This window comes from Myiozetetes cayanensis, unplaced genomic scaffold, assembly GCF_022539395.1.
Source record: "Myiozetetes cayanensis isolate MyiCay16 unplaced genomic scaffold, myiCay2020 scf1, whole genome shotgun sequence".
Classification (NCBI taxonomy): Eukaryota; Metazoa; Chordata; class Aves; order Passeriformes; family Tyrannidae; genus Myiozetetes; species Myiozetetes cayanensis.
The window spans coordinates 96,074,543-96,089,263 of record NW_026086604.1 but is presented as its reverse complement, the minus strand read 5'-3'; the positions used below and the strand labels follow the sequence as shown (position 1 = coordinate 96,089,263).

The following is a 14,721-nucleotide window of genomic DNA, read 5'->3' as shown; positions in this document are numbered from 1 at the left end:
CAAACCCAGTTTTGTAGTCAGGAAGAAGTTAATGAAGAACAAACTTTAATTCACTCAAATACTAACTGTCCCAAGTAATTTCTTAAATAACTTGACTCCAGAAAAGTTGTCCAAGCCTTTAAAAAATAGGCAACTTAAAAATGCACCCAAGAAAAGAGGAAATACTCCAAGCTGATGAGAAAGGAAGGAGCATTATACCCTTATAATCTACCCACTGTCCTTCTTCTATGATTTGAGGAGGAAAAAGGGATCCATTTCCTCACCATTAGAATGTGCACATTGCACCTCTTCTTACACCCTGCAGTGCATTTGCATTAACTAACAGTCCTAAAAACAACAGTGACCAGTTTAGGATCTCATGGGAGGTTCTGAGTAGGCACTTGCATTAGCTGCAAAATCTGACCTAAATCAGTTTTATTTCAGGCACAATCAGAAGCAATTGACACAACTTCCATCAGAATCAGGCAGTCTGAGTCAGCTCTTGAGACAGATAGGGCCTGACTCCTTCCAAATCTGCCTCTGACAAACAGCAGTGTTTACTGCTCCAACTGAAGTGTGACTGCAATTCACAGGTACAGCCTACATGCAACACAGGAGACTCGGGGCATTTACAGGAAGCACTGGAGCATGCAACTCCTCAGGGAAGAGCATCCAGGTCTGGCTTCAGAATTGCAAGCAACAGCTGTGTGGCAATTAAGGAACTGCAGAGAGGCAGACCATACGCACTAAAGGTTGCTCCCAAGCATGAACAACTAAACAGTTGTTGAAATTGAGCCTAAAAGACACACCGAGAGCCCCACTACACCGTGTTAGCTTGCACCTCTCTGTCCTATGCTCTATCACACAGTACACGCTGGTGGCAGCATGTCTTCAGGTGTCTTACCTAGCTGAGATAATTTGAAGGGCAATTCATTACACTTATCCGAGAAAACAAGAGCCATGATCTGAAGACGCTGATCTCTGTCAACTCTTTAGAGCAAACCAGCTCAGCTGGCTTATACAGAAACCTACAGACAGCTGAAGTGTGATAACAATTACCGGAATTGACAAAAAAGGCTTAAACAAAAATACTTAGTGCACAATACAACATCTCCTGAACTGAGCTATTCTGATAATTTTGTCCGGTTGAAGCCTCAGCACTTTATTATTACAGAAATTAATAGGAAAATACTACATTAAATGAAATATCATCATTGCCTGGTTCTCACAAAAGGTATAACACTCAGAATATTAATGTGCCCATCCTGAATTCATAGGAACAAAAATTTACAAAGAAAGGGAATGATTATGCAACCATGCACACACTTATACTTACAAAAGAAGAGTATAACCAAAGTTGTCTTCAGTCAAAAAAAATTCATGGTTTCTCACCACAATCTTGAAATGAATAACAGTGATTGACAAGGAGGGCTCAGAATTATCTGAGGGATAAAATACCAAGCAGCTTTTCTGACAAAGTTAGTCTTGAATTAAAGGTTACTTCCCAAAGTTGTCCTCCCATACAAAGCGTAGCAACCAAAGATTTTCTAGACACCTTTTTATTGCTGTACTTGGCAGTAAAGGGCTCTGTTTTAATAATTGCATCAAACTTATTAGCAATTAAATACAGTGGCAGAAAAGATATCTATAGCAGTATCTTGGAAGGCATCTGTTCACTTTGCAGTTTATTTTCTTAGGTCACTGTGATCTGGTTTTGTTATAGTTTCTCATTAACTTGTTGGTAACTTGCACAAATGGGATTCATGAGATGAGGTAACTCAAGTGATTTTCAAATATTTAATAAGCACCAGAGGTTTTTTTAAAGTGGAGGGAGAAAAAAGTAGTTTAAGTACTACTAAGACTTCAACTCTTTTCTTCGTGATGGTAACACAAAAGTTCTCTTCCATTCTCATCTGCTTTTCTTACAGAACCTGTGGCCACTTATTTTCCAACAGTGAAATGCATCTCCAATTTTCTCCATATCTTTCCTAAAAATACACTCCCTAACTAAATGACCGAATTCCACAAAAGTTATAAAATCCACATAGACATCTGGGAATTCAAAATCCACCGATCATCAGATTTTCTCTTACTAGTAATGTGAAAAAAGGTATCAGAGTTCAGCTCAGAAAGACACCTAAGAATTTAATTTCCAAAAAACATTACCAGGGCCTTTTGCTGAGAGAGATTTATGATGTCTGTTTGCAAAAGTGAAGTTTAATTTGGGCACACTTTATTAGTTTCCCAAAGCATTCTTCAATATCGAGTGTCCTATTTTTGAGTGCCAGAATGGAAAACTCTAGGCTTTTTGGTTTGGGTTTTTTTTCCCAACACCTCAGATTCTGCTGAGTCAGTTAATGTTTACAAATGCTTCCCGAATGTTTGCCTATGGGAAATGTATGAAATACTGTCAAAAGCAAAAGCATGCAAAAATCACAATGTTTTTGAATTAGAGCCCTTAGAGCCCTTCCAGACAATGGTCTTTATTCTGCAGCTTGACCAGCAGCTATAAAACAAAAAAGCCCTACTTGAGAGAGAACAAATAAGCAATCCAAATCACTCACTATTTTTGCTCTGGCACTTACAGTATTTCTTAAAGAGATAGGTTAATACTTGAAACTTTGGGTCCAAGCACATCACATCAACACACATGTTGGCACTATAGAATCAATGAGAAATATTTGAAGCGGGCTTTGATCAATAACAGTTTAAAGCCTGAAAGCAGACCATTTCCCTAAAGGCAGTATCTATGCAAGGAAGCATACTCAATTAGCTGTTCCACTGTAAGCAGTGGCTGTTCCCTGCAGACAGTGGCTCTAAGGCTGATGTTTCTAGTCAGTTAGTTCTTTATGTTCCCCCACCAACATAAAAGGAAAAAGTAATTTGCTGCTGATATTTGACTAGGCATTGCCAGCTGTAGCTAAAAGAGACTTTTAACATCTCAGTGCAGGGTTGGGTTTTTTCTGCTCTTTTTACTGCCCACCATGAGACTATTCTCCAGAATTTTAGGTCACCCTTTCACAACCCTCACATTTGACTGAAATCGGCCATCTAAGTTCCTCAGTGTTATTCTTGGTGTTTAGCTATAGGATCACATCACTGTCCAAAAGTTAAAATAAACAGGAAATTCAGGCTAAACAGATTAGCAAGCAGAGCCTTCACTGACCATCTTACTAGAAGCCAGGCCCCAGAGAAGGGCTAATTTCCCCACATTTATATTAAAATAAGATGAAACAATTACTCAACACTTTTAAGTGTCACATTTAAGCATATGCAGAAGGCATTGTGTGTTACATAGGGTCCCATAAGTTGCTTCCCCCTCCATGAAAAAGACCACGGAGCAAGATTCCTTCTGACTAGCACACTGGGCTATTTTTCAAGTACCACACCTTGAAGTTCAAAAGATCCCATAAAAACAGAAAACTGTTATCAGCTTGAATTGTCTGGTATTAGAAAGGAAATCATGGGCTGACTTTGGCACATAAATCATGTATTTCTTGAGGTCTTATTTTAAATTACAGCTTCTTACATCACCTTGGCACATATAGTAGACTGATCTATGCTCCATGGACTGGATTATTTAATTCTTTAAGTTCCATTTATAACTTCCAGGCAGGAAGTGTCAAACTAGATAAAGGTTAAGTTTATGCTTTAGGATGAACAAACAGTAGGCTAGCTCTACACTCACTTAAAAATGGATGTGTACAAAGACTTTCTCTGTGATACTTAGATGGGAGTCAATTTCTGTATTATAATGTATCATCACAAAGTCTAGCCTCAGTATCAAGAGATGAAAACTGAAAGCAGGAATAAGCAAGACACCTTTCAAAGTTCTTTACCTTGTAGCATAGAAATATTAACATGTAATATACAATAATGAATATTGCTACTCAAACAATGTAATAGCAATCTACGGTGATGCTGCAACACTCCTAGGCAGCCACTATGTTAATTTTTACCTCCAATCATCCTTTGAGAGATTAGATAAAATATTCATCTCTTCATCATCTTGCAAAAGACGATACGCCGCACTAACATGGTGATTTTCAAGCACAGACCGGTCATTATACAGAATGGCTGAGTCTGACCTAGCATTTAAAAGAAAACATAGGAAAGGTTGTTTCTTCCCTGTCTAAAGAGTCTCACATTCAGAAGTTTTCCTGTGATCAGCTGCAGCAATTAAGTCTATAGGACAGATACAAGCATTTTAAGAACATTTGTAATACTTTGTTAATTGTTGTTATTCAGTAAAAGAAATGTAAAGATCAAAACTCGCTGCAAAACCTATTTCACCAGCTGACACTCAACTAATTGCTTTGTTACATACTTGAAAACAAGCACTGAAAGCTGTAAGAGATACGTAAATTTCAATTTGAACCATGAGGTTTTTTTCCAGTTCTTATGTATGTCGCTCCGATATTAAAGCCTGACTATACCCAAGAAAGCAATTGCAAGATGTGATCCAATATTGTGTCCAGAACAGCAAACTGGCTGTAAGCAAGACATACCTGAACTGCATTCTGACATCCATGTCCTAGACTATGCTGTTTGGAAAGCCAGTTGCCAGTGGGACAGAGGAAGACCAAAGGTAGTTCATGCCTTACTTTAAGCCTCAGAGCAGAGATCTTTGATAGATCACTAGCTAAACTGGTCTGAAAACAAAGAAGTTAATGGCAACGGAGGATGAGTATGATTTGTTACAGTTCCCACTCAGACCTGCTTCTCAGAGAAAAATGTATATTTTTCTTCTCTGACATTTTACACCTTCTGATGTCCACTGTTACAGAAATTAAATTACAACTGTCCTTCCTTTAATCCTTTTATAAGTATTTGGGAAATACAGCAGATCCCTAATTCTTGCATGTGTGAAGCAGTAACAAGTGGAGTGTAGCTTGGCACAGAATGGAGACAGAAACTTTTTTCTACATTCCTAAACTTTCCTGCATGTGTGCTTTATCTTAGCAACCATTGCTGATGCACAGCGTGAATCACAAACTACAGACATCTAATTCAGGGTAAGATACAATGCACCTTAGAAATGCCCAAGTGCAGAGCAGCATTTGAGGACATCTAAACATTTTGTCATTGTTACCAATACACTCCTATTGTCAAAATAATACACAGATATCAAATGTCCAGTTATCACCACAACTAGAGAATTCAGAATCTTTGCATACTTCAGAATTTTGCTACCTTCTTTATCTTCTCCTTCTTTCTTCCATCAACCCAAAAGCCTTATAAAATACACTGGTCCAGTCTAGTTTGTGATCAGTTAATCACTGTCTAGCAATTTAAAAAGCTTTTAAAAAATATTTCCCTGATCGGGTAATGGTCAACATAAGCCCTTGCTGCAGATGTGGTTTTCCACTCAAGTGAAAATAGTAGTGTGTAGTGTTGGTGTTCACTAACAAATACAACAAATCTTGTTGAATATGTGATTTATGCAGTTAATGTTTGATTCTTCAAATTCAACAGGGAGAAAAAAGTTCCAAATTACAGTATCTCCTTCAAAACTATAATACACTAAAATATATTGCTCTGTACATCAATTTGTCTTTGGCACTCTTACATAGAAATAATTTGGGATCTTTCTTTTTCTGATCATTAATGTGAAACAATGCTCAGAAAGCTAAAATGCATGCATTCCATTGTAAATGGTTGAGCAGGAGAAAATTGAATGCAATCTAAAGAAGTGAATTTTCTCCTGTATCACTTGAAAACAGAAGTTCCTGCACTTTTCTAGGTGTGCTATTATTCACCACAGGTTTCCCCCTCCATATTCCAACCCTTCATCATGATTTACAGTGGCCTCACCGTGTCTGGATGTGAAAGTTGTTGGTGGTTCCAGTGTGTTCATAGTCATGTATGGCAGCTGCGAAGATCATAGCGAAGATCTCCAGCTCTGTCAGCCAGTGCTGAAAAGAGATTACAGAGGAATCAGCTAAATTGTCATTTTCTTGTGGGGTTTTGGGTTACAGGATGGGTGCTAGCAAAGCATCCAGGGAGTTGTAGTTCTTAAGTACTCTATCACATATGTGCAGTTAAATGATTGTATAGGATTGGCTGAAAAGGTCACGTGTTGTGACGTATCACCATTTGAAACTACTATATAAGCCTTTGTCTCTTTTAATAAAGCAATGCGTTTGTTACACACCATATTGGTGTCTGCCTAGTCCCAAAGACTCTTTATTTATTAATTATTTATTTATTAATACCACTGCTACATTTTCTCAGGCATTAAAGTTTTTGATTTTTAAGGCAAGTTATCCCCTGTTGAATGTCAGTGTTGCACATCATTGCCCTTCCCCTGCAGCCTGCCAGCTGCTTTAAAGCAAACTTCTCCAGCTAATACACAAAAGCTAAACCAGTGTGTTTCCTGGATCTCCATCTAAATAAAGTGAACTTCAGCAAAATGCTTTCAGGAGTAATAAGGTTTAAGGCAGAGCAAGGGGAAACACATGCCCTTCTGAAAGAGCAATGTTTGAAGAACAGAGACAAGGAAACCCCAAGGAAATCAAGGTTCTTTGAAGGGAACTTGATGATACATATACAACTAAACACATACCACCAGGGTATGTATTTTCAGTTCAGCTGACCTGCGTAGCAGAGCCTCAAATACAGAACAGTGTCAGTAAATTGCAGTAACTAAATGTCTGTGCCAGTCGCTGAATCATGAGGAGAACAAGGAAGATAACCTCAAAAGATGTACATTTTGTTATTTATTTATCATTCTTAGAAATGTTTGAGAAAGCCCTAAAGTTTAGGGGTTTTTTCCTAATTTCCTAGTCAAAGCCTTACTCTTCAATGCTTAAATCACTTTTCCCTTAGATTTATAAATAACTCACGTGGGCTTAATAATTTATCTCTTGGTCAATCAATCATTTCATTGTCTGGTTTTCCAGACACACAAGGAGTAACGCATATGGAGCGTTGTTAACATCAAGTGCATCGGAGGCGAAGGCTTTAGATACCATAAATATTTGCATGAAATGCTTAAATGTATTGCATTTAGGGAAAACTTTTACCACAGAGATTGCCAAACAGTTCTGTAACTACCCACTGTCAATCTAAAAGTGTTTTGACCGACATTCACGTATGAGCTGCCTTTTAATTCAATGTACACATTGCACCTCTTCTTACTGACTACACCCTGCAGTGCATTTTCATTAACTAACGGTCCTAAAAACAACAGTGACCAGTTTAGGATCTCATGGGAGGTTCTGAGTAAGCACTTGCATTAGCTGCAAAATCTGACCTAAATCATTTTTATTTCAGGCACAATCAGAAGCAATTGACACAACTTCCATCAGAATCAGGCAGTCTGAGTCAGCTCTTGAGACAGATAGGGCCTGACTCCTTCCAAATCTGCCTCTGACAAACAACAGTGTTTACTGCTCTCACTGAAGTGTGACTGCAATTCACAGGTACAGCCTACATGCAACACAGGAGACTCGGGGCATTTACAGGAAGCACTGGAGCATACGACTCCTCAGGGAAGAGCATCCAGGTCTGGCTTCAGAATTGCAAGCAACAGCTGTGTGGCAATTAAGGAACTGCAGAGAGGCAGACCATACGCACAAAAGGTTGCTCCCAAGCATGAACAACTAAACAGTTGTTGAAATTGGCCTAAAAGACACACCAAGAGCCCCACTACACCGTGTTAGCTTGCACCTCTCTGTCCTATGCTCTATCACACAGTACACGCTGGTGGCAGCATGTCTTCAGGTGTCTTACTGAACTGCACAGATAAAGGCATCATCAACATGCAGTGGGAGATATAAACATCTCCACAAGTGATGGTCACAGAGAATTCTTATGGTAATTTTGTATAGCCCATCTAAGGTAGTCATGCTATGAGAAAGAATGTTGGAATTTGGTTAGGCTGAGTCACACAGAACCATGATTTTCCGTCATCCTTTTTTTCAACAGTTCCCAATTAGAGTTTGTAACAACTGGGGAGTGTTCGAGAAGCCCTGAGCTTCAGTAAGAGCCTCAGTGTGTGGTGATTTGGGTTCACCTGTCTGCTCTGAACTACAATGACTCCTTTCCTCTGGAACTGCACAAGTTAGTGAAATGACCTCAGTGAAAGGAAGCACAACAGACAAGAATTACATGTATTCAAGTACCAGCCACAAACACAGCAGTCACTGAATGGCCATGTTGTAACAAGAGATAACTGCAAAACACTGAGCAGACAAACCTCCTTTTCACTACCACCTTTGCCTCTATGCTTCTGAGAATGCAAAGGCGAGGGCAAAAAGGATGCTTGGAAAAAGTCAAGCAATTAATATGTGGAACAGATCTGCCCCACAGGATCAGACTAGAAGTAATTTCATTCCTCTTTGTGTCTGCAGCAATAACCTGGAGAAAGAGGAGAATGAGATACATATGTATCCTGTACATTTTGAGCTGTGTGGGACAGAAATTTTATGGGCCTCCAGCTAAATCTAAACTGCAATGGTTGATCATCACTCTGGAATCTATCCACCTTCAATTTCTCTAGTCCATCTTCAAGTGTATTTCTGTTGTTTGTCTTGAAAACCGCTGTGGGAACAATATTGTATATTTTTTTAAGCCCTCTATCCATTCCTGACACTGTCAGATATCAGCCATTTGTAGGCTTCTATGTAAACCAGTTCAAGATGGTTTTGCTGTAAAGAAGTGGATGGGGATCAGCAGTTCCAGATTATGGCCCTTATGCTCAGATAATTGGAATGAATTATCCTTTGGATGTACTGCCTCCATCGCTTAAGTTAAGAAGACAGCTTAGACAATACAATCTTTCATATTAGGTGAAATGAATACCAACAAATTTGTGTTGGCAGATTCACACAGGAGATCTGTGGTAGAGTGAAAAACCGGGCTTAGCTTTTTCATTCATCCCCTTTAGATCACTGTTAAAAGAGTTATTGACAACTGCACCTACCTTCTATGTCTAAATAATCCAAAGTCGCTACTTGCATTAGCTCAGACATATCAAATGAAGTTTGTCTACAATGCAAATGTGGATAATCACAATCTCATTATTAGGCAAAAACTGTTGTAATCTAACTATACATTCAGGATGCCAAGTCCTTTACTTACCACTATGCCTGTCTTGAAAAGGAGGTAATGGACTGTCTGTGTCACATCTGCAGCATGCATTAGGTTGTGATAAGGATTTTTGTGTTTGCTGTAGCCAACCTCCAGAGCTTCCACAAAGGACACCAGGGAAGAAATGGGAATCTAAGTAAAGCATCACAGAATTAAAGAAAAAAAACCAAAACAGCTTTAATGGCTAGCATTCAGAGGGGAGTATTTTTATAAGAGGTTTCCAAAGAGCAGTTTTTACTTGACAAATAAACAGAACACTAAAATATCTGAAACAGGCACTTGAGAGAGAGTGAATTCAGGTTACTCCTTCAGACTGGTTTTTCCATCCATAATTACATTATGGGTGAATCATTCCCACACATAAACACACAGAAATAAGTATACTATGAAATGTTGTCTGGAAGACACATAGATTATGAAAAGTAGCAGTGACCACTTTATTGATTGTCCCTGGAGAAATATTTCTAAACAGGCTACAAGCAACTGTCTATTGCCTTCACAACCCAGCAGAATATTCTGCTTTACTATTCACATTCAGGATTTTCTAATGAAATACATCATATAGCAAGTCTGAGAAACATTTATCAGACCTCCAGGTTTTCACAGCAAAATCCAGCCTGTCCATCCTATGGGACTGCCATGTTTCTCTGACTCCAAGATTAACTTCAGACACTCAAAGAAATGCGACTGAGGGGATTTCTACAGAGGAGACTATGCAGGTGCTGTCAGCTGTAATGTATGCAACCAGCAACATGGGCAACATGGGTTCTCCAGTTTCACTGTTTCCATAGAGGAGCACTGCTGTTGTCCTATTGGGTACAAATAAGCAGAGAATGCAGCTCTGACCAGACACCTTCTTTAAAGATGTCTCATCAGACATGGGCAGTTCCTGAAGAAGTACAGGACCCAGTGATCTGTAAACATTTTCCAGCCAAAGTGAGTGGGGATCCATGGGAACTGAAAATGTCAAAAGAGGAAGGGACAGCAGAGAATCTGCATGAGGGGAATGGTCAAGATCTAGATGGCGATGTTTCTGCTGTTCAAATTTAAGCCTGTTCAAAGTTGGAGCAAAAGATACATAACATTTGTATCTGCAAACCTCTGTAACGATTACAAAATTATAGAATAGTTAGGGTTGAAAGGGACTTTTAAAGGTCTCGCCCCTGCAATGAGCAGAGAGACATCTTCAACTAGATCAGGTTTCTCAGAGTCCAATCTGACCTTGAATGCTTCCAGGGATGGGGCATCTACCATGTCTCTGGGTAACCTGCTCCAGTGTTTCACTACTTTCACCATAAAAAAAAATCTTCCTTACATCTAGTCTAAATCTACCTCTCTTAGTTTAAAATCATTACCCCTTGTCCTGTTGCAACAAACCCTGATAAAAAGTTATTCCCCATCTTTCTTATAGGTCCTTTCAAGTACTAGAAGGCTGGAATGAACATTCATCAGAACCTTCTCTTCTCCAAAGGAACAACCCCAACTCTCACAGCCTTTCCTCGCAGGAAAGGTGCTCCAGCCCTCTGATCATTTTTCCAGCCCTCCTCTGGAGTGATTCCAACAGGTCCATGTCTTTCCTGTTCTGAGAACTCTAGACCTGGATGCAGTACTCCAGGTGGAGTCTCATGAGAGTGGAGGAGGGAGCAGAATCATTTTCTGGCCTAACTAATTGTAATTAATTTGAATTTGCATTCATGTTCTCTTATTCTCTTTTTGTGCCTGCATACTTGAGGGTCCTATGAAGCTCAGGAAAATGACACCATCATTCTGAGAGGTTCATATGCAGTACTTCCTATGTATTTGATGTGGAAACCTGTTTGGAAACCCATCTACTTCATGGTTTTCCATTGCAATTGAAAGTACTACTTAAATCACATCTGGTCTTGCTTATTGAGGAAAGTGCAGTGTTCATAAAATCTTCAAAGATCACTAAAATTGCATTTTGAATGGAACAAAGCAGGATGAGAAAGAAGTTGAACAAAATCTAGGATGGAAGAAGATAACCATCTTCTAACTACTGACCTTGAAACGGTTGATCAGATCATAGCGTGTGAGAAGTTCATAGAAAATGAATTTCAGTGCATGATCGCCACTGGCATCGTTTAGTGCAAATACATCAAAGGACCACATGTCAACATTCTGTAAGAGTGGGTAGAAAAGACAATATGGTCATCCCTTTTACCATGACAGTTCAATTTCTCTCACTTTCTCTCACAATCTACAAACTGAGAATTAGAGATGTCATCATATATTTTCTTTTTTAATAAATTCTTCAATTCCACTTCATCATCATGGCTAGGCTTCGCAAATGAAGATTTGAGAAGGGCTCTACCCACGCTTGCTACAAGCGTGCTGATGGCTAAAAAGGCCAATGCGAGATAGACAAGTCCGGTTGCAATTCCACTTAATCAATGCAGAATCATCAGGATACTCATAGTATCAGTATACTCATCAGTATTGTATGACTTGCGGTTAGGAGGCTTCCATTAAGAACATGTATGCTGTTTGCTTCTTCTAAACATGGCAATTCTCTACACTAGAATTTAATCACCAAAGGATGAATCCTAATAGATAAAAATTATGGTGTGCTTTAGTACCTGAAACATTGAGATGGCCTATGGGGGTTGATTTTACCACACTCTGTCCTCTACCCACAAGCTATGTCTATAAAAAAGAAAAATAATTTTGAAGAACAGAGGAATAATGAAGATTTTTTTTCTTTAATAATATTGAAGCCTCTGGATTTTGCCGTCCCTGTTGAGTTCTTATAACTCTATCTTGTGAGCAAAGCACTCCAATGCCTCACTAATGCTCAAAACAGAATAAGGTTATATGTTTTTTTGCAGTAAAAAAAAAAATACAGGCACCTGAACTCTTATTTTTTCACTTACTGTTTAATCACCCAAGATGATAACTAAGGACTATCTTGCTAGACCCAAAGAGCAACTTAGTTGCTTTGGATTTTAATATTAATCCTGATTTGTGATTATTGCATCTTAACTTGCCCAAAGAGCATGATCCTAATTTTCCTTATTTCTTTAAAAGGTGAGTCCAGTGGAGCTTTTAAAAAAACTACAGGGCAGAAGAAAATCCCAGTAATATTACATTATGTGCTAACAATTATATAAAAACCCAACCTTTATAATAGAAGAGTAAATACCTAATTACTATCGGGAAAGTTCCAATTAGCTGTAAATGACATATTGATGCTGCAGGGTGTTCAGCATTAATATCAAGAGATTGAGGGGAGAAAGTTCACTTCCCAGCTCATAAAGCTAATGCATACAGTATAAACCTTCTTGCAGAAGATTGAGTTCAAATCTCAACTTTTAGGGAAGGCCGTGGAAGCTGACAGCACTCATTATCTAGCAAGATGAAGCTCCTTGATCTCTGAATTGGATGTTCCTGAAACTTCATGAAACTTTCTCTCCTCCCAACAACAAAGAGGAAAGATGCAGATGAGAGTTATAGCTAGTAGAATGATATACAGACCAACCATGCAGCTGCATCTGGCACAAGGGTCAAATGCTTCAAGTCAAATGCAAAAGACATTTTAACCACTTTGTGGTTGGTTCACTATACATCAGTATAGCTACTGGACTGCTTCTGTTCTGAATGAGACCAATATATTTTGTTACCATCTCTTCCCAGCATGAGGCGATCCTTCCTACTTGCATAGTGCTGATTACACAGAGTTGAGTATACCTGTTGTGGCACTGCAGTCCACAGAGAGGCTAATTAGTGAGTGAACATCAAGGATGCTCAATATTCAGCTCTTCTTTCACCTATCCCAGTAAATTACTTGCTTGCCGAGCAGTTGATATTAGAAGCTGTGCAGAGCTGAGAGATTGAATACAGTGTCAAGCTTCTCCAAAGATGATTTGTGGCCCAAGTCAGAGAAAAGCAATCATAAATTACACTTTCATTAGGCATTGGAGAGTAAGAACAACCAAGAGAGTAAAAAGTTCCACCAAAAAGCCCTTGAACAAGCTTAGAAAATGAGAAATAGAAATTAGAGAGAAAAATAATGCCCAAGTACAATTTAAAGTGTTTTCCTTTTTTTTTTTCTTTTTTTTTTTCTTTTTTTCTTGTTTGGTATTTTTATTTTTTAATCACTTATTTCAGTCATTGAAGCAAATTCATTTAAAGCTTGCATAGATATAGCAATTTGCTTCTGGGTCATAAGACATCAAAAATAATATGTCAACGTGCTAAAAGGGCTTTGTTCCTTTATTGTATTTTCCCTGTAGTTAATGCAGCAGATAAAATTTATCAAATTGTGAAATTGCAGACTAGTACATCCGAACTGTTCTTCTTCATTAAATAATAGTTAATCACATAGATGATAAGTTTCACAGGAGAGCTATTTAGATTTTACTGAGGGAGAAATCCTTGCTCTTGTTAAATCAAGAAAAGTTTTGCTATGGACAATGACAGAAGCATTTTACTCCGAATCACTGGGGGAGAGAAACCTTTTTACCAGAAGCATGAAAATGTCACAGATGGCCTAGAGGCTTGGAGCAACACCAGTTACACTTTGAAACTTAGTGGATTTTAGGACCTTAAAAAATTTTTAACACAGAAGTGACCCCTATATTGGGGAGAGATCTAAAGGGAGGTAGACCTTCACAGATGACTTGTGACTGAGGAGAAAAACTTTTTCTTCTCCCTAAGGAGAGCAGGAAAAGCAAGCAAAACTTTCTGTTCTATACATGCTAGATCACTGACACTGTACCCTCAGTGGAATTGTCATAAGCTGCTCTTATGCCACATATGACAACTATGGTATAACAGAAAATAGATCCAAGACACATTACTACTCAGCCCTGTGTCCTGATTACTCAGCCACTGATCCACTGATTTGGGGAACCTAGAGATGAAGAAAAACACTAATTCTTTTTAAATGCTCAGTTTCCTGGCTTTCTGTCTCTTCTTAACCTTGAAGACTTGTTTTATAAGTCAACGAGCAGTATTTCATTGTTTTACTAAAACTAACCTCAGTTAGTTGCCACAAAGCTGTGATTCCACAGGTTTGTATTACTTGATGCAGATGTCCTGTTGGCCACAGCAGCAAAAATGAGAGCATGCAGTTCAAAAATAAGCTTGTTTTGACTTCATGCCATCTCAGTCCTTGTATTTATTAACATGACTCTGAGGGGAATGTTGATTATGGCAATCCAGAACAGCTGAAGAGATGTGTGTGGTACAGTCCTACAACCTTTTGCATGCTTAAATCATCAGGTCATTTTACAGAGCACACTAAGCACTCAGGTAGTTGTAAGGTTTATTTACTAGACCTTACCAGACCAAAGCAAGCAACAAAATACAACATTTTCAATGGAGGAGATGGGACTGAGAAATTTAAGATGAAAGAGGTAAGACAGAAGACTCCACAGAATCACAGAATATACTGAGTTGGAAGGCACCCACAAGAATCATTGAGTCTAACTCTTAGCTTGCACAGGACATCCCCAAGAGTCACTCCATGTGCCTGACAGCATTGTCCAAATACTTCTTGAACTCTGGCAGCATTGGGGACCCAAATTCCGTGGAGACCCTTTTTGCCTTCTTCAAAATAAGTAACTCCTATTTCAACCACATCCACTACCAAAACTGCAAAAGCTGTATAGGCAGCTGGCTCCTAACATC

General features: G+C 38.7%; 1 protein-coding gene across 28 annotated transcripts in view; it reads right to left on the bottom strand.

Moving 5' to 3' along the window:
• Positions 1-14,721, bottom strand: part of PDE1C (phosphodiesterase 1C) — a 255,121-nt gene that overhangs the window by 96,368 nt on the left and 144,032 nt on the right. For 24 of the 28 annotated variants that reach the window (XR_007630066.1, XR_007630065.1, XM_050325235.1 and 21 more), the window contains 4 exons: positions 11,095-11,211; positions 9,064-9,204; positions 5,794-5,894; positions 3,939-4,067 (listed from right to left, as the gene is read on the bottom strand). Coding sequence is in view for 26 of the 28 variants with exons in the window: in XM_050325235.1 (XP_050181192.1) it covers positions 3,939-4,067; positions 5,794-5,894; positions 9,064-9,204; positions 11,095-11,211 (488 nt within the window). In the remaining 2 variants the exon portion in view is untranslated. The remainder of the gene's footprint in view (positions 1-3,938; positions 4,068-5,793; positions 5,895-9,063; positions 9,205-11,094; positions 11,212-14,721) is intronic. The other 4 variants (XM_050325130.1, XM_050325210.1, XM_050325122.1 and 1 more) reach the window with 3 other exon arrangements.